General features: G+C 33.7%; 1 protein-coding gene across 2 annotated transcripts in view; it reads right to left on the reverse strand.

Moving 5' to 3' along the window:
• The window catches only part of NCAM2 (neural cell adhesion molecule 2), a 436,725-nt gene that overhangs the window by 108,904 nt on the left and 299,832 nt on the right, over positions 1-27,989 (reverse strand). For both annotated transcript variants that reach the window (XM_010960127.3, XM_045520720.2), the window contains exon 9: positions 9,135-9,285. In XM_010960127.3, the coding sequence (XP_010958429.2) occupies positions 9,135-9,285 (151 nt within the window). The remainder of the gene's footprint in view (positions 1-9,134; positions 9,286-27,989) is intronic.

Consider the following 27,989-nt stretch of genomic DNA (forward strand, 5'->3'; position numbering starts at 1 on the left):
CAGTTTCTCAGACACCTATAATTCTAATTCAGCCAAGTGAACAAATCTGTGATAGTGCCTTTGATTTTGATTTTCCAAAATAAAACTCTAAATTTAGGAAGAAACAAAATACAGATTTTAGGATATCGATTACATGCAAAAATATCTTTGGGATTTCCCAGAGAGCTTCTGAAAAATCACAGATATGTGTATCTTCTTCTCCTCAGAAAAAGAGAGATGTTAGAAATAAGCTTGTCTCTGTGGATATAACTTCACAGTGGAAAAGTTTTTACTCATTCTAGAAAAGAATATCTAATTGTGCCAAACCAAAAAAAATTAAATAAAATTTTAAAATAAATGTGCAAATATCCAAATAACATTGTTATCTTGGTTTATTAAGATATGATCTGGAATTTTTACATATCTAATTCTTATTATTAGGTAAAAACTAAAATAAAGATCTTTTTTAAATAATTAAAATAAGCAATTATAATGAGAAATATTGCACAGGGCAAGAAAAATTTTTAAATCAATTATTTTAGCATTGATGACCCAGAGTATTGGTAACAAAAATTAACCATAGTAAGAAGTTTGAGAAAATCACACACACATACAAATAAATGCATCAAAAAATAGGATGTATTTTATGGTATTAGACTGCCTGCATTGATAATTGCTCTTATAATCACAGGAGACTTTTCAGCAGGCCCAAGAAAAATCAAAATTTCCTAAACATGATTATCATTGAATTATTTGTATCTATAGGAACTCTCTGAAATCTTGCTATTTATGAAGCATTCTGAGATACCAACAGTTATAAAAATCCAACAGAAGATTTTTTTCTCTATTACTGCTCAGCTGTATAATCTCTGTGACACATATTTAATTATAAGTGCATTAAATTATATGTTATTTTGTACTTTCTATGTTGTTCCATATAGGTAGACTCCAGTTTTCTAGATACAGTGTAATATTTTATGTCCTTTCAATCATTTTGCATCTTTGAAAAACACTAATAATATACTATTTCTAGCGTCATACAATGAATATTATGAAACTAGGTAATGATTATGAAGGTTCTTAAATGAAGATACAGAAGTATCATTTACTTCTTTAATGTCCTTAAAACAACTTATTGAAAATTATGTTGGTTTTTCTTATTCAATATGCGATGATTATGTAAGCAAGTCTAAAGCAATTTAGAGAAACATGTAAACGTAACTATTTTCACAACCTGAATATTCTTTTTAAATTAACTACCTGAAATTTCACTCATAGGCATGTGCTTCTGATATGGCTGATTTTATTCAGCAAATATTCTCTCCAAAAGCCCTCCCAGTAGAAGAGGGGTGTATTTCCCTGCTGGATTGATGTTAGGCTTAACCACATGACATGAGCAAACACTTACAAGTTGCTTTCATTATTGAGTTGTTCTCTCATGTTTCTGCCATCACCGTGATATAGCTTCTTCCCTCTAGTGGCCACCTCTGCAGCCTGGTTTCTAGTGTTACTGGACTGTCACATGGAGTTAAGCATTGCTGGTTGAAGCAGAGCTCCCTATTCAAGGGCCGCCTGGGTCAGCCAATTCCAACTGAGCATGAGAATTAATATTGCCTGTCACTGACTTTGGGAGTGTTTATTATGTACATTTATTGTGACATTAGCTGATGGAATACCCATTTCCCTGCCCTACTTTATTTATTTTTTCCCTTAGCCATTTTCCCTGATTCTTATACTATATAGTTTGCTATTTTGTTTTATCACTGGTTTTCCTTGCTAGAATGTAAGGTCCATAAAGTCAAGTGTTCTTGCTTGCTTTATTATAATTCTACATAGTTAACACCTGGAAAAGTGCTTGGTGTGTAGTGCACGCCTGATAAATACTGTTGAACGAAAAAAAAATGTAATTAAGATCCCAACCTCAGTAGGCTTAAATTCATAAAATAAGTTTAGACCCATCTCTTCCTCTTTACATATCAGGAAACTGAAGCTTGGGTAATTAAATGATGTGACCAATGACTTAGAATCAGATCAAGCAGATTCATTAATATCTAAGACCAGCTGCTAATACTAAGACATTTAAATATTATTTTAGTAAAGCCCAATATATATATGAACTATGTATATAAATTTTATGTGTTTGTGTATATATATATGTATGCAAGTATATGTGTATGTATATGTGTGTGTGTGTGTATGTATGTGTGTGTGTATATATATATATATATATAAACTAGATAGCAGTTTAAATCATCACAAACTGTGAGCTGGCTTAAGTCCATGGACAGGTATCAACAATACATTCACAATATTAGGAAAAGCTAGTCCTTGCCTTTGCTTCACTGAAATTAGGTAACAACATTGAGAGGATTTAAGGATTTATGGCTACAGAGCTCTGGCTGCTGGGATTCAAGTTGTTAGAATGGTCTTTTTCAAGAAAAGTACCTTAACTTTGGATGGTCATGCTATTAAGGACTAAGGGGTCAGGTAGTAACTCCAACAAGGTAAACCTGCTGGCACCACATGCTAAGGAAGAGGAGGATGTGGTCCCAGTGTGCAGCCTCATCCTGCGAAGTTCTGTGCTAGTTCCCTCTGTGAGGTGGTCCTCTCTGTCAAATCCAGAAAGATCATTCCCAGAAATGAATTTTTGTGTCTCCTCCAAATTGATATGTTGATCCCCAATCCTCAGTGTGACTGTATGTGTAGGTGGGGCCTTTGGAAGGCATTAATTTTAGATGACGTAATCACCAGGATTAACACCCTTGAAGAAGGAGGAAGAGATTGGAGGTGTCTCTCTTCCCACCTTCATGCCCCAAGGAAAGGCCACGTGAAGACATATCACCAAGACCCTGAGTAGTCTGGCATCTTGATCTTGGCCTTCCAGCCTCCAGAGTCATGAAAATTAAATGGCTGTCTTTAAGCCACCCAGTTTATGAGATTTCGGCATAGCAGTCCAAGCTAAGACATTCACTGTACCAGTGAGAACTAGGATCCCTGCGACACGGTCTTCATTCTAGAGGAGGGGCAGAAAGCTGTGGCAAATTGTAGGGAGAGTTTGATATTTCTGGACAATTAAGTTACGCAGGTGCCAAGAGCTAGTGATAAATCCAGTAGTTACACAAAATGACTAATATTTGTTTGTTCATGTCTAAGATTTATCCTCTAAAAGGGTATTTCCTAAAATTCCTTAACTTTTCATCGTCATAATCTCTGAAGTACATTTTAACATGATTTAATCTAAATCAAATGATATCTGTCAGAGATAGACAAAAATGTGCTAAAACTAGAGTAAATTATAGTATCTGTGCACATGAAGAATGTGATATTTCAAATTTTCCCAAAAGGCTCATGTAAAGTTTGGGTTAAAAAAATACAGCTGAGCAGTAAGAGATTTTTTTCACCTTTCTCTTTTAATGTCCTTGTTCTTCTTATCTTCTGGATGTAGAGATACACTTTATATTTCTTTCAGATGCTGTCCTTGAAATCATCATGCTGGATATAAAATCTAAATAGTTGCTGACATTAGAATCAATTTACTTCTGCAAATGAGCCATCTTCTTTAAAGTCTGAACAATTTAAATGTATTTTGGTGAATGGACAAGGTAGGTCATAAGACAAGATTTTAATCACAGGTATAAAATGTGTGTCTGCTATCAATAAGGAATTTTTCTTATTTCTAAGAGTATACTGAGATACTTTTTTTAAATGTTAAAATCGTGGTCAGATCTTCCCTCTACTGCATCCTGTACATGCAGCAGAGCACGCTATTGGAATTAGTTATTTTGAGAGATTGCAAAACGTAAGAAAATAATTGTGTGATAAAACAAAGTTTTATTAATTCTATGGAATCCATATAAGTATGGAAGTAACATGAATCTATGTTATAAGAGTAATTCATATCTCTATATCCTTAAAAGGTTTTTGACATTTTGCTAATGACTTTCATACCACAGAAGAAAAATTCATTTAGATATTGCTATTTATCTAGTAAGAAATAAAAGCAGGTGCAGAGAGCTCAATGGGAAAAAATGTAAATGAAAAGTTCAGTATTTCTTAACAGGCATTGTTACCACGTAGCTGTTAAATTAAACTTATCACATAAAATAATTAAGTCTAATAGGTAATAAGTAATGAGCACCTAGTAACACAACTTAATGATATTGAAATTGTAATCAAACATACTATGTAATTGGTGCTTACTGTATTAAACTACATGTCACATGCCTGTTATCTCCTTGGTTTTATAAATTGGAACTTTAGTTCAACTTGTGCTTCTTAGAAAGGGTAATGCCTTTGAAATGTTGAAAATTAAATGGCGGGATGCCAAGGAATCTGCCTAAACTGAAACACAAAAGAGGTTTTGAACAAAAAAAAAAAAGTGCAGTCTAAACACCTTAAGTTCAGTGCTATAATAATAAATGTGGTTGGTATCAAATTATAAATGGCTCCATTCTTTTCTACTCATTCTTAGCAATAATACAGTGTAGTTTCCTGAATCACGTAGTAAAGACTATCCTGGTAAAGTTTTTGTCACACTGTATAATTTCTTTGTAATCCTCATAATTTCTATACTGTTTTGAATTAAAGAAAGAGAATAAAAATATTCTTACCATTTCTAACATATCAATGTTTATTTACACTAATACTTTTTCATGATATTACATTTCATTACATTAAATTTTTATTACTATAATATTGTCACTAAATAAAATATCCTATTTTATAATGACACAGGCTTTAATTACCAAGAAATAAGCTTATCTGATAGCGCCAGTACTAATCATGGTTGTTGTGTTACATTATCCCACTAGAATTTCTATTAATCTTCATAAAGGAAGAGTATAAGATTTATTACAACCAGTAGTATTGTAGGTGTAAAAAAGTGTTCCGACTTTCAAAATATAATGACACCAATTCACAACAAAGTTACTTATAAGTGAAATTACTTTTAAGTTTACTTACAAATGAAAGAGAGAAAACTGCTAAATTTTAAATTATAACCATGGTTACATATTCTAAATGATTATTTAATTCCATACCCCCAAATAATAACTATAGACAAATGATAACATAGTGGCATTTTTCTCTGTTCCTACCACATGAATAAAGTCTGAATTTTAGCAATGAATGCTATTGAGATGAATAATTATTTTATTTTCTACTTAAGTATGAATTATCTTTTCATATTTACATGACTTACCATAAGTTCTCACCATTATGTTCATCCACTTTAAACATTTTTTACATGACTCAGTTTTAATAAATTATAGTAAGTACCTAGAAGGTGATCTCATATACATACAATAGAGTTTGAGCACATACATGGGCAAATTTACATCTTGCCAAAGTTAAAATTTATGCTTAAATGTAGTATAAGGTTTGAAAAATGAGCTGGGTTCCCAACATATTTAGTATTGTCCTGGAGTTCATGAGTAAATTTGTGAAAAAACAGAGCATTTTGATTAAAGCATATGAAGACATACTATAAAGAATCTGGACTAATCAAAGAGGAAGCTAGACTTCAAGAGACTTATAAATAATTTGTAACAGATATTTAAAAGGAATTCATCATGGGGAGAAAAAAAGAGATGGTAGCTTAAGTACAGAATTCATGTGTTTTTAGATCTGCAAGAGAAACTCCTTTTATTTAGAGATTGAAAAAAAAGGAAATATGTCAATTAAATGCATGATTAAAATCTGATAGTGTATTTATTCATCTTAAAATATAAAACATTTTCCTTTGCTTTACCTGAAATTCAGTCTACATAAGGAGAATTATTCTTCTTACAGATAAAGAATACTATTAAAAATCTGAACATCTAACTTTAAGCCTCAGCTAAAGCTGAGGTAGAGAAACAGTGTCTCACAGATCATTGAGACAGAAGTTCTAACATATATCTTATTTCTCATTGTTCTTCTCATTGATCATTGAGACAAAAGTTCTAACATACATGTGTCTCACAGATCATTAAGACATGTGAGTGGAATTCTAGAGATGAGAAAGAGATTAGGACAGGACAAATATTTGAAGACATAGGGTCAAAAACTGCCCAAATATATTGACAAGTATAAAACTACAGATTCAAGAAATTCAGTACACTCCAAAAAGGATAAACTCAAAGACAGCCACGTTTAGACACATCCTAGTTAAAGCTATGAATAACTTAAAGGTAAAGAAAATAACTTGAAAGCAGCTTTAGAAAAATGACACATGGCATGCAAGGGATATATATTTCAAATTATCATGGATTTATCATCAGAAACCAAGGAGGCTAAAAGACAGTGAATCACATCAACCCAGATTTCGTTCCAGGGAAAAAAAACCTTCAGGAATGACAGAGAGGGAGAACATTTTCAGATGAAAAAAAAATTATAATAATAGACTCTGTCCTGAAAACTATGCTCTACAAGAAATGGGGGAGAATCTTCTGGCTGAAGGTCAATAATAGCAGAGGGAAATCTAGATCTTTGGATGCAGGATGGAGGAAAGACAAAAAGAAATGGTAAAGGAATAAATAAATAAATAACAGTTTTTTCTCTTCAGTTCCTTAATATATTTATAACTCTTTAAAACAAAAATTATCATCATTTCTAGTGAGATTTTCCACGAATATGAATATAGATGTGATACATATGACATCAATAACAAAAACAGATCAGTGTGGAGCACTTATAAAGGTACCTATATGGTTGCAAGGTTTTTACATTTAATGTAAAGTGTCAGATTATTAACTCAATATAGACTGCGAAATGTCGAGTTTGTATATTATGACCCTAAAGAACATAAGCAAAATAAAACAAGAATAAAACACAATCCAAAGATATACTACCAATACACAAATTAAAATGAAATATTGAAGTTTTCAAACACCTCAAAAGAAGGCAGGAAAATAAGAGGATAATATGGGAATACAAGGGGTAAAAGCAGAAAAAAATGAAATTGTGGACCTAAATGAAATTATATCAATAACTGCATTAAATATAATAATCTAAACATAATGGTTGGCAAACTATGGCCCATGAGCAAAATATAGCCAAAGAACCTGTTATATGTATTATTTACAGTTAAGAATGACATAAAATTTTTTCATGGTTTGTAAGAGGAAAAAAAATCAACAAGTCTTTAAAATGGTTTCTAGGTGACAAAGACCACATAAGGTCTAGCAAAATCTAAAATACATATTACTTGACCCATTTATTTCTAACTCCTAGTTTAAACACTCCAATTATAAGGTAGAGATTGACAGAGTGGATTAAAAAAAACCACTATTTTATCATACTCTGTCTAAAAAGACACATTTTAACTTCATGTAAAATATAACTGGGTGAAAAGTACATGAGTGGAAAGGGTATACAAACAATAAGCATCTGAGCACTTGAACAGCTATTTGAATATTAGGTAAAATATATTGAGTCAGAAATTGGTGGAGAAAATCAATAATTCATGACGAAAACATACATGGGAGAGAGGACAATGATCCCCTAAACATATTCACAGCATAATCTCCAGATCCGGTAAGCATGTTACTTCACATGGCAAAAGGAAATTTGCAACAGGGATTAAGTTAAGGGCTTTGAGTTAAGATTATGCTGGATTATCCAATGTGGGTCCAATGGCAGGGAAGTCAGAGAAAGAGATGTGAGGAAGGAAAGAGTCAAAGTGATGTGATGTGACAGACTCAATCTGCCATTGCTAGCTTTGGAGATGTAAGCAGGCTGCCAGCCAGGAAGGTGGGCATATTCTAGAAACCGAAAAAGACAAGAAAAGGGAATCTCGCATAGAGCCTTCACAAAGGAGCACAACCCAAGGGACACTCTGATTTTATCCCAGTGAGCATCACTTCCAACCTGTGACCTCAAGAAATGTAAAATAATAAATATAGTTGTGTTTTTTTACAGCAATTACGTTCATGATCATTGGTTACAGCAACAGTAGGAAACTAAGAGAAGATACAAACTACAAATATGTATTGTGTCACTGAGCCTCAAAATACGTGATGCAAAAAATCAAATGGATTAACAAGAGAGAAAAAACTTGCAATCATGGCAGAAGATTTTAACAACCCTCACTCCGATAGAAGAAAACAAATTCAGTAAAGATATAGAAGATTTAAACAACACTGTCACTCACCTTGATCTAATGGATATTTATAGAGCACAGCATTCTATGACTGCAAAATACATATTTTTCTCAAGTACAATTTATGTATTCACCAGATAGATCATATTCTAGGATTTAAACCTCAATAAATATAAAAATCAAAATCATACAAAGGGTATTTTCTAAGTACAACTGAATTAACTTAGAAATAACAGCAAAATAGCTAGGAAAACACTAAATACCTGGAAGTTAAACATATTCTTATAAATAATTATTGAAATCACAAGGAAAAATAGAACCTAATTTTGATTGAAAACAAAGAGAAACAAAGCATATTACTATTTGTGGGATGCAGTTAAAGTGCTACTTAGAAATTCCAGACAAATTAAAGCTGAATAAACAAATTTGCAAGCCTAAAGCAAAGGAGGACTGCATCAGAGATCAAAAAATGTATGTTTGTATATGTATAACTGAACTGCTTTGCTACACATCTGAAACTAAAACTGTAAATCAATTATACTTCAATAAAAAATTTTTTTAAGTTAAAGAAAAAAACAACTGTACTTTGTTAGCAATCAGTCCTTGAAAAATAGAATATCCTAAGTATTGTATTTAAAATATTATACAATAACTTGTGAGGTATGTAAAATAATTCAACAAAACTTGAATGAGAAATGAAATTCTTACTACACCTGTGAAACACAGGACCATTAGAATTATAAATACGAAGATAAAAATCTAAGGAGGTGTTGAACAACTACTGATAACTAGTATAGTTCAGTTTATCTTGTGTTTTGGGTTAAATGTTGCGTAAAAATAGTCACAATTTTCAGGATAAGCAATACCAAGGCCATTAAATACATAGCACTGTGAAATCTACCACAGCTGCCACTAGATGTCTCTGATAACTGCCTTTGAATGGCTACCTTCCTTCCAAAGTTATGCATTAAATACTGCAACATGAACTACATACGTATTTTGATTTTCCTACAAAAATTCGTATTTTTCAAAGCAGAAAAAGTTGTTTCAATAAAAATACAAAATGAGAACTTACATTCAATGTCAAGGTACATGCTTTTTTGGTGCCCTCCAATTCTACTTGCAGCTTCACAGTCATATCTCCCTGAATCTGACAACTTCACATCTTTAATATGCAGCGATGAGCTTCCGTGCTGCCCTTTGACTTCGATACGGCCGTCTGGGCTCTGTTTACATGGATTCGAGGAAAAGAAACATTTTACACTTGTTTTATGACAAATGATGATGAAACATATGGCATTTATCACAGACAAAATACTCTTACCTGGATTAATTTTTTGTAAAAAATGTAGTGTTTCTATATATATACCTTATTGTTTTTAGCTTATCCATTTTATCTGCCCACTTGCTTACAGCAACACTAACAGTTACATAGTAAAAACTTACACATACATTTTATCCACCTCTTTTATTTAGTATGCTCTTTGCTTTTTATAAAGTATGTTCTTCTAGGAAGAATTCTGTTGGCTTCCAATTGTGTTCCTTGCAAACATAAACAAAACAAGGACAATGCCTATTCAATTCAGGCTAAAACCTACCAGTGAATATGATATGCCTGTGGCACTTTAGTTTCATATTTCACCACGTAAGGAAAGGTACCAAGATGTATGAAAATTAAAGCCTTTAAGAGGAATTTACAGTTTTCATTTTTGAATGAATGCAACAGCATTGCTCATAAGCACAATGGGTACCATATGCATCACAGACACATTATTAAAACCACAGCACTACCTTAGGAAGTCAATGGAAACAATGTAGAAATAATCACTTACTCCACATTATGATTCAAATCAAGGAATTGCTTATAATTCAATAGTCTACAGATTATGTTTCAGATAAGAATTGTGTACAACATAATTAGCATATCTAAAATTGTTTTCTTAAATCACTTAAACAGCTGTATAGCACACACATTAAAACGTAGACATTTTACTTATTGAATCTTACTCTGTACTATCAGGAACTACAGTGAACTTTCAACACTCTAACTCATTTGAAACATGTGCTCTCATATCACTGAATTCATTGTTTTTATATTTGAGGTTTTAGTGTTCAATAATATATTGTACATCATACATTTAATTGAAATATGTATCCTATTATAAACAGTATAATGGTTATTTAATTTTCTATATGACTGAGATTCAAATAAGTTTCAACACATGTGTGCACTTTATCTCATTAAAACTTGGTGTTTAATTATTTCTCCTTTATTAATATCAAAAGACTGACTATCATAAAGCTGTTTTTCAAACATGTAGTTAATTGGGGCACAATATAATTACTTTCCTTGCTTTTTTAATTTTATTTAGGAATGCAATCATTATATAATCCTGTCATTCTTAATTTATTTACCATCTGAAAAATGGTCTTGAAAACAAAGAAACAAACAAAAGCATCTTAGGGCTATATTATGCAACTTAGATCAAGATTTCTAGGTCAAAAGTGTGTTCCCCAACTCCCAAGTATTGTTAAAGAAGTAGCAAGGTGAGGCTTTCAAACAGAAGGGCATTCTCTTCTGCCAATTTTTAAGATGTTCAGCTGCCAAACCCATTTACTTGAGAGAAAAGAAAAGAAAAAAAAAAAAAAGCAAGAATTCACAGAAAATCAGAATGAATAAACCCGAAAGTAAAATGGCCAATTTGTTTTACAAGGTAACTGCCATTCAATAATTAAACGGGTATTCTTTGGTCCTTTCCTTACTGCTCCTCAGTTCATCCTTAAATCCTATTAAACTATCCTTCCTTTCTTCTGCACTGCCATCCCTTGGCTTTCAGAACACTCATGTAATACTGATTTTTCTCCCAGTATCACCTCTTAACTATTCCTTGATTTTGGTTGCAGCCTCCTCCTCTTCCTGCAGACCTCCACATTCTGTCCTGGACTCTAGCCAGTCAGTACAACCCACTTAGGCGCTCTTATCCCACCCACATCTTCTCTCATGATCTCTAGCCAGTCCTTCTTCACCAAGGATCACCCTTTCCCTGGAGCTTCAGAATTAGATATATTGCACGCAGGGCAAGTCCATTTGACGCATATCTCAAACAAGCACGTGCAGATGAACGCATCACACCCTTACCCCGCATCACCTGCCTTCTTTCTCCCAATTGCCTTTCCTTCCATGAATGATATTAATTCATATCTATGCCCCACGACCTCAGTCTTGGATCAGTTTCTGAACTTTTATTTACCTATTTGTATTCTAAATGATGAGAAATCTCAATTTATCATATTGCTTGGCATTACCATTTCCAATCTCCAGCAACTGTGTTTCCATAGATCTAGCTGCTCTCTGCCTCCCCATTTACAGTCTTAGTTGTGCTGCTGAGTTGGAAGGATACTGACAGGCATCTCTGGATTTCAGAATAAACAATCACATTCAAGCTGAACGTGACCGAAAAAGACGCCCTGACTCTGCAAAAGCTACCAACATTATGTTATCTCCTACATTTCTCTAGCAAAAAATCATTCCAGCTGCGGAAATTATTTCTTGTGTAGCTAGAAGTTTTTTTAAAGCAAACTTTTAATTCTGATAACTTTATGAAGGTTTCACATCCTTTGTGCTCTACAATCATAAATAACATTGTATCACCTCACAGATAAAACCACAATCCCTCTGCCCAGTGTTTAAGGACTTCTATATGTACCTTTCTGCATAAGCACACTTTACAATTTGGATACTGTTAATTTGGATTCCAATTAATTTGAATTACTTGTACTGTCATTCTTGTACTTTCTCTAAGGAGCCTTCACATATCCATCTCAGATTCCCCCCATGACCCTCTTTATCCCTGGTTGACTATTTATTTATTTATTTATTTATTTATTTATATCTTCAGAATTTATCATGTAGGTTGACATCATAGTTGTACAAATGTGAGAACTTTTTTTGGTACTTCATGTGAAAGTCACTTGGACTAGTACTTAGGACAGAACCATTACATTCTAATATTTTGATAAAGCAAAGTAAGTCATAGTTAAATTGAATAATGGAAATATAATCCTTCAGCTATTAATTACTATGGGATAAAAACTTGCATTTAATGTCTTTATTATTATGTGGCAATATACATTATTAATGATGCAAAGCAAATTCTTCCTTCTTTCATTAGGAAAAAATGTTGTTCTTTTGCAGTATTAAAAAGTAAGTTTGCCCACTTTAAAAATAAACAGGTCCTTTAGTTATTACCTGTTACAAATGATATGGTTTTTGACTTGTAGTAAACTATCGGTGTATATAAAGGTAGCATGTTATTAGCAAAAAATGTTGGTATTTAAAAGTTAGTAACATATCTGAAATTAACAGAAATTCTGGAAGAGTAGAATTTCTTCTGGAAGGTGTGTGATTCCCTAGGAAACTGTAAGTCATTTTCAGAGTTGGCATTGGCTCTGTAATAGTGCACAATATGCTTCTGACCAGAAGTCCAAAGACATTCCTTCTCATATCTGACATTCCAAAGGACATCTTTTTCTTTGTGCTACAAAAAAGCATTACACATTTCTGAAAGAAAATTCATTTATATCTTGGCTTTGATTCACCACCTACTGAAGATTCATTTAGGACATTGGATATTTGATTGAGACAGGTTAATGGGTATATTAGCTGTCCATCTAGTATTTTCAGGTTCTATCTCTACATTAAGTAAGATGATTAGAAAGTGAAGTGTCTGACTGTTCATTATTATTCCAATCCTTCACAGAAAGGCAACTCTAAAATTTGACTTGATATTATATCTTTGCCTTTCCTGAAGGTCAGTTTAAGAACTGCTTATTTGGATAGTATTTTAATATTTTTATAAAATTATTACTGATAGAGTTTATTGTCTTTTCAATAATTCCTTAATCAAACATCTATGTGATAGCTACCTTCTTGAGTTTTGTTCAAACAGAAATATTTTGCGGTAAATTTTAATTTTTGGACATTTGAAATTACATAATGTATCATGTTTATTTTTGTGATTTTGCCTGACTAGATATTTATGGCCAAATTTTGGATCCAATGGTAGTGCACAACGCCTCTGAGGTGGCCAGTATTCCCTGTCTTTCTTCTTCCTCACACTCACATCTTTGAATCTTTTTAGTCATTGATCAATAGAGAGAATTGTGGATCACATCAGTTACTCAACAATTTTTATTGTAGGTGCCATTGTTCTACAATAGGCATCCAGGCACTGGGGATACATGCTGAACAAAACAGAAAAATTTCCATCTTTTGTGGAATTAGAATGTAACAGAGAAGACAGATACCACTTTTAAAATAGAGTACAAATAAACTGAAAAATACCATGTCAGACCATCACAGTTCTATTTTGGAGGTGGGTCTTGAGGACAGGGGTGGGTTTGAGTCAGAGGCATGTTCCTTAATAACCAAAGTGTGGACTGGGATCTGAAAATGGTGAAAGAAGAGTAGTGTTGTAGAGAGAATTCTACGCATATGCCACCAGGAGGCTTATGGAAGAACTGAGGGAAGCCAGCAGGTGCAGAGAAGAGACTGGGGCACATAGGATCTCCTGATACTGGGCAGGTTAATAGAGAACACTTGCAGAACCCAAGACACATGCAGACATACAATAAATTTGCACCCTTGGATTGTGTATTCTTTTGTTTCTCATTGTATGTTATGCAGTTCCAAGGAGGATATTTTGTATTATATATTCTGCTTGCCTTATTTATAATTGTATTAATTTTCTATTGAATATAAATTAAACTTAGCTTTAAATACTCAAAGATAGCAGCAAGGCATAACTGCTAAATGTATAAAATAGGAAACAGACTCTCCCCAAAGGTTACTGGCATTAATTTACCCAAACTGACTTCCCCAAACCATGTTAAAATAGCATGAAATTGACTAGTTTGTGCAAAAAAAATTTAAGCAGAAATATTGTCTTCCTTTCTTATAAGATCCCTGTATTTACTCTTAGTATTAATGTCTCTTTCCTCTGGGCTTGATCCTACCTTCCTAATTTTCTCCTATTTTGATATCATGAAATGAACTTTTGCACAATTATCTGCCCTAAAAGCAGTACACGTTTGAAGGAATAAAGAGTAATGGATGCAATAAAATTTCTTAACTTATGTAGTTTCTTTACTAGGTTCTACGGTCCTTTTCTTCTCTTTGCACATATAGGCAATAATTTATTCAACATATAGGAGTGGAATATAACAGTGGTTAACAGCTCACACACATAACAAATGACAGTTATACACTATTCTAAATAGTTTACATTCATTAGTTCCCTCAATCCTCATAATACTGCTATGAGATTGGGACTAATATCATCCTCATTTTAAAGATACGCAAATTAAGGCACTTTAGAAACATTAGATAACCTGCCCAGGTCCCACACAGCTTACATCCTGTGATAGCGGCAGAACACCCAGGCCGTCTGGCCCTGGTTCATGTTCTGAATTACTTTTGTCATAATGCTTACCGTGTGAGCCATAACTATGTGTCTAAACTACATACTGTACAACAGCTACATGACCAGCACTACACTGGGTACTGAGGACAGAAAGATGAATCAGAAAGGCAAAGCCCTTAGTGTCATAGGTCAAAAGACTTAGAAACAAATCATAAATTTCATCTGGAACATCTAATACAGTCCACAGAGGTGAGGACCAAGTACTTGTAGATATTTCTGTCTAAACAGGGACCTGACGGATAAGTAAGGCACTGGACTGGCTGCATAATTTGCGGAGCTCACTGAGAAATGAAACGTGGGGTCTTGTTCAAAAATTATTATGAATTTTAAAGACTGGCACAGCAGCACTTTAAATCCAGCACAGGCCCCTTTTGAGGGTTGGGCTCCATGCAGTTGTTCATGGCACACACTCATGAAGTCAGCCCTGGCCAGGCAGACAAGAGGAAAAGTTAGGGAGGAGATGGGAACTACATGGGCTTGGACTAGATGGGAAAATGGCATGTTCAAAGAGTGGAAAGAAGCTCACGGGAGTTGGCATGGCCAATATGAGGTGGAGAGAGATGAAGTGGCTGGAGAGATAGACAAGACTGCCAAAAAAGAGCCTCAAAGGTCAAGGGAAGACCAGTAAGAACATGAAAGGATGCTCAACATCATGAGCCATTGTGAAAATGCGTATCAAAACCACAATGCCACTTCACACACTCTGTGATAGCTATAAACAGAAAGACAGATAATAACAAGCGTTGGCTAGGATGTGGAGAAATGGAACCCTCATGCACATGTGGTAGGAATGTAAAATGGTGCAGCCGCTTTTGATAAAATGTCTGACAGCTACTCAAAATGTTAAAGACAGAGTTACCATATGACACAGCAATTGCATTCCCAAGAGAATTAAAGATCTATGTCCACACAAAAAACTCACACATGAATATCCGTAAGAGCATTATTAATAAAGCCAAACAGTGAAAACAACACAAATGTCCATCTACTCACACATGGATAAATAAAATATGCAATCTCCATGTAATGGAATATTATTTGGCAATAAAATATGTGAAGTTCTTACACAAGCTACAACATAGATGAACCTTGAAAACATTATTCTAAGTTTAAAAACCTAGTAACACAGTCCACACATTGAGTGCTTCCCTTTATATGTAATTCCCAGAATGCACAAATCTATAGATATGAAAAGTACAAAAGGAGTTGCTTAAGGCTGACAGGTGGTGGTAAGGAGATTGTAAGCTAATGGCCAAGAGGGGCAGGATTTCTTTTTGGCATGTTGAAAATGTCCCCAGATTTACTGTGTTGAATATTGCACAACACTATGAATTTACTAAAAAGCAATTTATTTAATTTTACCCTTCTGCAGGTAAAATGCATGCTATATAAATTATATGTAGATGAAAATGTTAAAAATTAAAACCAAAAGAAGGAATATGGATGTTCTATGAAGAATTGGAAAGGACTGTAAAGGTTTCATGCCAAGGAGTAAAGAGAGTGCATTTGTTATTTGAGAGGATCACTTCTGCTGTAGGGTGAAAAATAAATTTGAAAGAGGGAAGTAAAAACCCCTAGAAACATACTGCACTTAATAATGTTCTGGGAAAAGGTAGAGGTCGTGGAGATGAAGAGAAATGTGTGGATTCTAAAAATACATTCAGGAAGAATCAACAGTGTTTAAGTGAATGATTGGCTTGGAAGGTGGTGATGAAAAAAGGGAGGAAAAGAGTATTTTCAGGTTTTTGTCACAAATCCCTCGATGGGAAATCTGATCTATCATTAGTAGATTGTTGTAGGTATATACAATTATAGATACAGAGGCATATATTCACATTTGACTTAACATCATATTTTAATAACCTTATACATTCTATTTCATATTATCTCAGTACTTTAATATTTGAAATTATAATGCTATGATAATCAAATCAAAAGCAGAATAAACTTTCAAAGATTTGAATTAAAAAAATTAGATACGGTGAAATCTAACTGATAATTGACAAAATGCTGGTTTTCAGAATGTGACCTGAATGTTTTATATTAGTGCCTGGGTGTGCTGTCTACTTTAGCATAACATAGTTGCTAAGATCAGAGACTGCAGAACAGATGGGAAAGTTTACACCCTGTTTGTGCTACCTACAAGCTTTGGAGTTGATTACATCAGTTAGCTATACCTCGGTTTCCCTCTCTGTATAACGAATATAAATGTACAGCCTTTATAGTATTGCTAGGGTGGCTAAATGATTTGAATATTTGAAAAGAGCTTAGTACCTATTAAGTACATGATAAATAAATTGGCACAAAACATCTGATAATTCAGAGCTAAATGTTCCATGTATGAGTTTACACAGTATCCGCTTTACTGTGATGTCCAAAGGCATTCTACCTCAAGGGGAAATAACAACTCTCCGATTTTCTTCTTACTCAGCAGTTCTTTATTGCTGCTAGACTTCTCATGATCCCATGAACCACATGCCAATTTTTTTATAATAGTTTTTCAATGAAAATATGTAAGCTATTCAGTGAAAGACAAAATTAAAATTCGGATGAAAAACTACTATTTGGACAGCAAAATTACTAAATAAATGATAAAACGTTTCACATTTAATGGTTAAATTACCAGATGATGTGATTTATATTTTATTTCATCCATAATACCAATAATAAAACCCTATATATTAAATTTATCTGTAATTGCCATTACATTTGTGAATGGCTTTGATGTATCCTTGACCCTGCTCTTCATCAGGAGGACCTTCCCTGCTCAAATGCCATGACTTTGGTGTCAGAGGCCCAATCCTGTAGGCTTTATACAGACGTAAGCTCTGTGTTACTATTCAATGGTTTTAAATTTGTGGATTATAATGATTATGCATCACATTCCCAAAATGTATACATTAGTCAAAGCCGTATTAGATATCCCAACCCCATGTCTATATCACTATTACTTATTATGGCCATTCATTATGATTGGAGCTTTAAGCAAATAAATTAGAACGAGGGAATGTGCTTATAGAAGGCTGGTCATAATTTTGGCATGACTGTCAGCGACTCTGAATGACAAGATACCTATTTTTTGTTGAATAAGTAACAATTTTAATCAAATCTGGAGACAACAGAACAAAATATTTGACACTCAGGGCATTCAAGCCATAAGTAAGAGGACAGTGTAGAAAGCCAGGGGGAAAATCCCACTGATTCAAGCTATCAATCCATGTAAAACTTCATTGCTTTCTCCAAGATTAAGAAACCATGAAAAACAGGATGATCACTATTGTTTTTGAATTTCCAATCTTCCTGTCTGTCCTTCATAGTGGAAAGTAAGCAAAGTAAGAACAACTACTTACTAAAAAATCAATAAGTGATCAAGAAGCCAGGAGGATACTGAAATCTAAAAATTACATTTTATCTTGAGGTAAACTTTGGTTTTATGGCACACAACCAGAAGAAAGAGAAGAGATCTGAAAGAATGAGGCACGTTATACCCTGAAATCCTTCCTGTTCAGCACTTATTATAAGATGGCCAGATGCACTGTGATGATTTATGCAAATAACTGAACTTACCTTGTGAATAATGATATCACAGTATTAAATCACACTGCTTGCTCTGAAGTAATGGAATGACCAGTAAGTACTGGCTTCGTTGCCCCAGGGCTTTGAATAAGTCATAGGTTTGGTCTGATGTTTTTTTAATCCAACATTTAAAATATTTTGCTCTATAACATAAACATAACCTATTGGAAAACAATACTAGAAAATATTAGAACTGGAATGAAGTAATATTCATAATGACTGAAGCTGAGCGATAGAATGTAGGATTCAATGATACTGTTCTACAGCTTTCACTTTGTTTTACATTTACTTCATACATTTTATCATGGGAATTTTTAAATATCGTAACCAAGATGGGATGTGTTCCTTTATCTCATTTCCTGAACTGTTAGAACATACAGAGCAGATTGGAATTAAAATTAATGTCTAGAGCATGCTGCTGCAGCCTACTTATAAACCCATACATTTCTGTATCAAAAGTCTCTGAGATTTTGGTGTCATTTATTTTGCAGTTATCATAGTACAAGTTGGCTAATATACCATACATAATGTTTGTTGCCTTTTCCCCATGTCTGGTAAGAATTACTTAAGTTTCTGTAGGTTCAAAAAACAAACAAACAAAAAATGGTTGTGTAGGCTCACCGCTAGATACATGATAAATGTTATTATAATCAGCGTTGTGCTTAGTAACCAGTGTCTATGCAGTATGATAATCTTGTTCAAACTATAGACAAATGAAAGATTTTTGAAAAGCAAGAAGCACAGTATTCAAAGTGAAGTAGCACAATAATGTTGCATGAAATGTTTAAAAAAATGCCTGACACTTAGCATACATTCCATAAATGTTAACCATAGTCATTATCCTTTTCCTCTAGTATATCTTTATACAAATCCCTACCAGACATCCTATAAGAAAACGCAGTATGAAGAAATATAAAGCATTCTGAGAACATACTTTCTGTGCTTTATCTAATGAGACAAATGAAGACCCTCTTCTGAGCCATTTTTGGCCAACACTTACTCAAAGCATGAAAAAGACCCAGGACTACTCTATATTTATATTAGTCTTTTTCCTGTTTATGTTTTCTTTGGACAAACTGTGTTTTTCTGTCTTTGATTTCACAAATCTTTCATTCTGCAGTATCTAATCTGCTGTTAACCCCATTCAATGCCTTTTTTACTTGATATTTTTTAATTTCTAGATTTGATTTAGTCTTTTATATTGTCATGTTTCTCAGTTTTCATTCTATCTTGTACATATGCAGTATACGTAAAAAAATTGGTATGTGAATGCTCTTACCTATTAATACTGTTATCTGTGACAATGGATCTGTTTCTTTTGATTGATGTGGTCTTTGCAATTATGGGTTATATTTTCATGTACCTTGTATATCTCATAATTTTTACTGGATGCCAAAAATTACGAATTATGTATTTTGAGAGCTATATATTTATATATATTTTTAGACCTTTCAGTACGTTTGGTCTCTTTCCTGAGATATTGCTAAGCTACTTGAAAACAATTTTGTTTTTTTGAGGCTTTTAAACTTAGGGGAATTGGGAGCAATCTTTAGTTTATGACTACTTTGGCCATACTACGAAAGCAGCATTCCTCAGTATTCCAGTGGTTCCTTCTATGGCCTTGGATATTCTCCTCAGACACATACACTCATCAGTACTCGACTGAAGACTCCTGGGGAAAGCACTGATGAACTCTGGTGTTCTCTCTCTTTCTCTGTTTGAATTTGTCTCTTCTCCACAGAGCTCTGCCCTGTCTGGTGCCCCATCCTGTGATTTCTATCACCCCTAGTTACTCAAATTCAAAACACTGTCTCCTCAACTAAGAGAAAACAATCAGTCTCTTCATCCCAGCACTGCAACCTGGGAACTCTCTACACAGTAGGCTCGAGCAATCACACGGCTCACAACATTTGTTTCTCCTGTCTCATGAGTCAATGTGCCATCCATCATGACATAAGTTTTGTCCATTGTTGCCATTGTTTAAAGTCAGAGTGTAAAGCAAGTCCTTCTTTATCCATTATGCCTGGAAATATAAGTTCTACAGGTATCTTAAATTGCCACTAGTCCCACACCAAACATCAGAAAACGGAATGCATTTACCATCTAGTGACCATCTTTTGTCACATACATGAGAATTCACATGGTATACAACACATCGCTATTAACAGCATCACTTTTATCAGACTGATACCATGAAGTAGAATAGCACCTAGAAACATACATGCATATTTTTTCCTTCTTTTTAAAAATTATATCATTTCAAATACATATTCAAATATATACATCACTGGCTATATAGAAATTTTATTAAAATAATGTATATAATCATTGTCAAATGTGTTGGTAGTGCTATAGCAAATATATGCTCCTTAAATACACAGCTATGCTGAATGAGTCATATACTTTATTTCAACATCTCATAGCTACATTTTGGGTGTGAGGTTCAAAGAGTAAAATGCATTTCCTTATATATGTGTTTTGAACTATTCTGTCTTACTATCTGACTCATTGCAATTAACATAATCATTTTAAATAAAAGCACTGTCATTTATTTTTATAACACATGAATGTAAACACCAAAAACTACTCACCATACAACAAAACACGAAAATCAGTTTCATCAAATCATTTTGTTACACAGACACAGAAGCAAGCTACCTCTAAGAGATGGCTTAAAATTAAAACTGTGTTTAATATACATTAACTCTAGTGAGTTGCTTTGGTTGGTTTTGTTTCTGAATTTTGTTTGTTTTGTGGTAAAATAAAGGCAAATTAAAACAAATACTGCATATACAAACTACACTTTTTGTAATTGTTAGAAATCAAAATGAATATATGTATGTTTCTATATGACTGAAGCATTGTGCTGTACACCAGAAATTGACAGAACATTGTAAACTGACTGTACTTCAATAAAAATATTTAAAAAAAGAGAAACATTTTCCAGAAAGGATCTGAGTTATTAAGATAATAAAATAATTAATAGGAGAAAGAGGAAATGTCAATGAAATGTTATTTATTTTTTACCAAAAGCAAAAAGGTATATTAAAACGGTTCTAAAATAGGAAATAAATGAATCAATGATACAAGCCTAAACTGTTGAAAGGAAAAGATACAGTGTGGACTTGTCAAAAACATTAAAAGAGAAGGTAAGGCCTATATTTCTGTATTATATTCCTTTTTATAAAACAAAAAAATTGTGGCTCAAACAGGTCTGTGATGAATCTTTACATTGAGATATATCAATTATAATATGCCCAAAATTTATGAACATTATTATTAGAGGGATATCTGCTGGAACTAGAGAGCCAAGAAGCAGAGACAGTCTGGGGAATTATATTACCTTTGCTACAAGAAACAAAAATGATAAGAAACAGCCTTCATCAAGCTATGAATTGTGCATTGGGATACAGAGGTATAAGATGTGTTCAAATAATTATACTACAGGGAGGATGGATGTAAATTTTATGAGAAGGTATTAGAAGAGTAGTCTTCATAGTGGATAAATATGCAATGTGCTATCTCAAGGTGCTGATCAAAACACCTAGCAGGCATATAAATATCCCAATATATTTTCTATGGTACACACAGGAAAAGTGTACCATTCCACTGTTTCCAAACCTCCCGCTTCTAAAGAACTTGTCTATGGGAACTCCTTAATCATCATCATTTGGACCCGGAGGAGATTTTAATTTATGAATAAGCAAATTATTAATTCACTAAGCAACATTTATCAATTTGAATTATCAATTTACTCAAGTTGTTTGCCAATGGTTATGCTACTATTACTTCAGCATACGATTTTTTCTTTTAAATTTTTGTCCCAGTATGGTCACAACTCCTGTGATTTGGCTAGATACAGTAAAATTCAGAATTGAGGACAAATAGCCATACAGTAAGAAAATGCTAATGTCTGGTACATAGTAAACTCTTAACTGGCTTCAGATTTTGTAATTAAAAGAAAAGTGGTCAGCAATTTATGTTTAGTTTACCTAAAGAATTCAACCATTAACCTAAACCTATTCATAGTTAATACCTGTTAAAAATCACGTCTTCTCATACAGACTTCAGTTTGGTAGTCAAGGATTCTCTCAGCAAACTCAAAAGTAAATGGAAATTGCAATTATTACATCAAAGATTTGTAGTAGTTTTCACTACCTTTTGACTCACGATGTGCATTCAATGTTGTAGACAGATGAAGCACACACACTATTGAAAAGATTTAAATGCCAAATACAGATGGAGGAAATTATCATTTAGAGGTCAATTATAAGACAAAAGACTGGTAAGAGAGAAAATAGGAAAGTATGCTGCATAAGTCAAAGACCATGTGACAAGCAGGAAAGATTATTTAACTGGATCAATGCCTCTCTTAGGCAGAAAAGAAAATTTAGGATTGCTAATTTACCATTAAATTTAGAAAAGTAAACATAAGTAAACTTCCGAAAGAGGTACAGTGGAGTGATGTGGTCAAAGCCTGCTTGAAGTGTATTTAAGATAACTCGAGGAAGAATTTAGATAGAGCTAAGATTAAAAAACATTTTCAAGGAATTTTGCTATGAATAGAGGATAGATGTCAGATGGATCTGGAAGCCAAATGTAGTAGCTAGCGATTGGTCTACATATTTGCACACACATAAATATATAGGCATATATGAAGGGTATGTGGGTATGACTATGTTACCCACACTGTGCATTGAATACTCATAACTCACTTATTTTGAGACTAAGTTTGTAGCTCTTAATCTCCCTCACCTATTTCTTTCCTCTGCCACCCAGTTCCCCTCTGGCAACCACTTGTTTGTTCTCTGTATCAATGACTCTCTATTTTATGATGCTTGTTCATTTGTTTAGTTTTTTTTTTTAGATTCCAACTGTGAGTGAATTCATACAATATTTATCTTTCTCTGTCTGAATTATTTCACTTAGCATAATACCCTCTAGGTCAATCCATGTGAGCAAGACATGTATTGATGGCACTTAGATTGCTTCTGTATCTTGCTATTGTAAAAAATAGTGCAAGGAACATAGGGTTGCATGTATCTTTTCAAATTAGTCTTCAAATTTTCTATGGATAAATATCCAGCAGTGGAATTTCTATATCATGTATTATTTCTAATTTTAGTTTTTTGAGAAATCTCCACTTGTTTTCCATAATGGCTGCACCAATTTACATTTTCACCAATAGTGTATGAGAGTTTCCTTTTCTCCACACCTTCACAAACACTTGTTATTTGTTGCCTTTTTGAGAATAGTCACTCCAACAGGTGTGAGGTGATACCTCATTGTGGTTTTTTTAATTTGCATTCCCTTGATAATTAGTGATGTTGAGTACCTTTTGATGTGCCCATAGGTCATCTGTATGTCTTCTCTGGAAAAATATTTATTCAAGTACTCAGCCTATTTTTTAATTAGTTTTTTTTTTGATGTTGAGTTCTATGAGTTATTTGTATATTTTAGATATTAACTCCTTATTTGCAAAATATCTTCTCCCATTAAGTAGGTAGCCTTTTTGTTTTGTTGATAGATTCCTTTGCTGTGCAAAAGTTTTTTTTTAGTTTGATGTTCTCTCATTTGTTTATGTTTGTTTTTGTTTCCCTTGCATGAGAAGATATATCCATAGAAATATTACTAAAACCAATGTCAAAGAACCTACTGTCTATGTTTTTTTACCTAGAAGTTTTATGGTTTCAAGTTTTCCATTTAGACTTTAATCCATTTTGATCGCTTTTCATGCATGAGGTGAGAGAGTGGTCTAGCTTGATTCTTTTGTATGTAGCTGTACAGTTTTGCCAACATCATTTATTGAAGAGGCTGCTTTTTCCCATTGCATGTTGTTGCCTCCTTTGTTGTAGATTAAATAACCATGTAAGTTTGAGTTCTTTTCTGGGCTCTCTGTTCTGCTCAATTGATCTATGTGTCTGTTTTTGTGCAAAAACCATACAAGTTTGATTACTGTAGCTTTGTAGCATAATTTGAAGTCAGGGAGTATGATCCCTCCAGCTTTGTTCTTCTTTCTCAAGATTTCTTTGGGTATTCGGGTCTTTTTTGTTTCCATACAAATTTTGGAATTATTTGTTCTAGTTCTGTGAAAAATGCCATTGCTATTTTGATAGGGATTGAATTGAATCTGTAGACTACCTTGGATAGTATGGTCATTTTAACAACATTAATTGTTCTAATCCATGAACCCAATATATTTTTCCATCTGTCTGCATCATCTTCAATTTATTTCATCAATATCTTATAGTTTTCCAAGCACAAGTGTTTTTATCTTCTTATATACATTATTCCTAGGTACTTTATCCTTTTTGATGTGATGGTAAATGGGACTGTATTCTTAATTTCACTTTCTGATAGTTCATTATTAGTGTTTAGAAATGAAACAGATTTCTGTGCATTAATTTTGTATCTTGTAATTTTACTGACTTCATTGATGAGTTTTAGAAGTTTTTTGGTGGCATCTTAGATTTCTATACATAGTATCATGCCATCTGCAAACAGGACCATTTTACTTCTTACTTTCCAATTAAGATTCCTTTTGTTTTCTTATCTTATTGCTGTGTCTAGGACTCCCAAACCTACGTTGAATAAAAGTGACAAAAGTGGGCATCCCTGTCTCGTTCCTGATCATAGAGAATATGCTTTCAGCTTTTCAGTGCTCACTATAATGTCAACTGTGGGTTTGTCATATATGGCTTTTATTATGTTGAGGTATATTCCCACTGTACCCACTTTTTTGAGAGTTTTTATCAAAAAACGGATGTTGAATTTTGTCAAAAACTTTTTCTACATCTATTGAGATGATCATCTAATTTTTATTCTTCAGTTTGTTGACGTGGTATATCACATTGATTTGCAGATACTGAACCATCCTCGCATCCCTGGCATAAATCCCACTTGATCACAGTGTATGAACCTTTTAGTGTATTGTTTAATTCAGTTTACTAATGTTTTGTTGGGGATTATGCTCATCAGTGATACTAGCCTATAATTTTCTTTTTTTGTGTGATATCACATCATTTTGGTGTCAGTGTGATGCTGGCCTTGTAGAAAGAGCTAAAAAAGTCCTTTCTCTGCAGTTATTTGGAATGTTTGAGGTTTGAGCAGGATAGGCATTAATTCTTTAAATATGTGGTAGAATTCATCTGTGAAGCCATCTGGTCCTGGATTTTTGTTTCTTGGGAGTTATTTTATTACTGATTCAATTTCATTACTGGTAATTTGTCTACTCATATTTTCTATTTCTTCTTGGTTCAGTCTTTGGAGATTGCACATTTCCACAAATTTGTTCATATCTTCTACATTGTTTGTTTTATTGGCATATAACTGTTCTTCATAATCTCATATGCTTGTGTTTTGGTGGTATTGCTTGTAACTTTTTTCATTTATTTTACCTATTTGAGCCTTCTCTCTCTCTCTCTTTTTTTTCTTGATGAGTCTGGCTAAAGGTTTGTTAATTTGGCTTATCTTTTCAAAGAACAAGCTCTTAGTTTCATTGATCTTTACATTTTTTAAAATTCTCTATTTCATTTATTTCTGTTCTGATATTTATGACTTCTTTTCTTCTACTAACTTTGCTTTTATGTGTTCTTTTTCAAGTTTTATTACAATTAAGGTTAGGTTATTTGTTTGGTTTTTTTTTTTTTTTTCTTTATTTCCTGAGGTAGGCTTGTATTATTATGAACTTCCCTCTTACACTGATTTTGCTTCATTGCCTGGGTTTTGGATAATTGTGTTTTCATTTTCATCTCCTTCAAGGTATTTTTAAAAATCTCTTTTTTTTTCAGTGATTCATTAGTTGTTTAGTAGTGTACTGTTTAGCCTCCATGTATTTGTGGTTTTTTTGCAGTTTTTGTCTGGTACTTGATTTCTAGTCATAGAGTTGTGGTCAGAAAGATGCTTGATATGACTTCATTTTTTCTTTAATTTACTGAGACTTGTTTTGTGTCTTAGTATATGATCTATCACAAAGAATGTTCCATGTGCACTTTAAAAAAATGTATTTTCTTCTGCTTTTGAATGAAATGTTCTATATGTATCTATGCAATACATTTGGTTTAATGTGAAAATGTAGGCCAGTGTTTCCTTAACGATTTTCTGTCTGGATGATCTGTCCATTAATCTAAGTGGGGTGTTAAAGTCCTCTACTATTATTGTGTTACTGTTGATTCCACTCTTTATGTCTGTTAATATTTGTTTCCTGTATTTAGATATTCATATGTTGGGTGCAAATATATATTTATAATTGTTATCTTTTTTTGTTGTTTTCATCCTTTGATCATCATTTAATGTCCTTCCTTGTCTCTATCACTTTTGTTTTAATGTCTATTTTGTCTGATATAAGTATTGTTACCCCAGCTTTCTTTTCACTTAAATTTGCATGGAATATTTTTTTCCATCCCCTCAATATCACTATATATGTGTCTTTAGATCTGCAAAGAATCTGTTGTACATAACTTGTTGCTGTTCCCTTGCTGATTTTAGTATTTTTTCCTTATTAATTTTTGCCATTTTAATTACAATGTGTCTTGATGTGGTACTCTTTGGGTTGATCCTGTTGGAGACTCTCTGTGCTTTCTGGGCCTAGATGTTTGTTTACTTTCTCAGGTTAGGGAAATTTTCAACTATTATATCTTCAATATACTCTCTATCCATTTCTTTATGTCTTCTCCTTTTGGAATCCCTCAAATGCATGTTAATACACTTGATGTTGTCCCAGAGGTATCTTAAACTGTCCTCATCTCTTTTTATTCATTTTTCTTTCTCTGTTCAGCTTCAGTAATTTCCACCACTCTGTCTTCCAACTCGCTGATGTTTTTCTGTATCATCTAATCTACTATTGATTCCTTCTACTGTATTTTTCATTTCTGTTTCCTCACATTGTTTATTCTTCTATCCATCTTTTAACTCTTTGTTCAAAACTTCTAACTTATTATGTTCGTCCAACCTTCTCCCAAATTCTTTGTGAATATCTTTAGAATCATTATCTTGAACTCTTCATAGGCTTGATTGCCAATCTTCACTTCATTTAGTTCTTCTTCTGGTGTGTTATCTTGTTCATTTGTTTGAAACATATTCCTCTGTCACCTCATTTTGCCTAACTTGCTGTTTTATTACTGTGTATTTGATAGGTTGGTTGCATTTCCTGACCTTGGAAAAGTGGTCTTTTGCAGAAGACATTCTGTGTGTCTCAGCAGCACACTCCTCTTTAGTCACCATAGCTATATGCTCTAATGGTGCCTCTTATGTGGGCTCCCTGGTCCTTCTCTTGTGGTGGGTTGACTACTGTAAGTGGTCTGGTAGGCAGGGCTGGCTCCAGTCTGATTGGTCACTAGGCTCTGCCTTGTGCATAGACCTCTGCCTCTTCCTCTGGGGCAGAGTGGATCACAACCTGGCTGGCTGCAAAGATCCCATAGTTCCTAGGGGTACTGCTGACCTACTGCTTGGAAGAACTGGGTTCCAGAATGAGTAGTTGTCAGGCCAGGGGTCCAGGATGTTTCTGTCAACCTGCTGGTAAGTGAGGCCAGAGGCCAGTGGGTCCCAGAACTGGTGCTGGCCTGAGGTGGGTGGAACCATGTCCTGGGGGCTTTGGCTGCAGGTCCCTGGGGGTCTCAGAGCTGGTTTCAGTCCTCTGGTATGCTGGGTTAGAGTGAGGTCATCAGCTGAGCCTTCTTAGGAGAAAGGAGGTTTGTGAACTAGAGGACAGTGAAAATGTATGACATAGTTATCTAAAACTGGTGAAGAAAATGGGCAAGGAAAATGTGGGGAGAGTGCTTCACAACACAAAGAGTATGCATTAAGCTATGGGTCACAATTTTAAGAAAGACTGTAGCTTTTCTCCAGCTATGTTGAGCTGTCCTGATACATGT

The sequence above is a fragment of the Camelus bactrianus genome, chromosome 1, assembly GCF_048773025.1.
Source record: "Camelus bactrianus isolate YW-2024 breed Bactrian camel chromosome 1, ASM4877302v1, whole genome shotgun sequence".
NCBI classification, from domain to species: Eukaryota; Metazoa; Chordata; class Mammalia; order Artiodactyla; family Camelidae; genus Camelus; species Camelus bactrianus.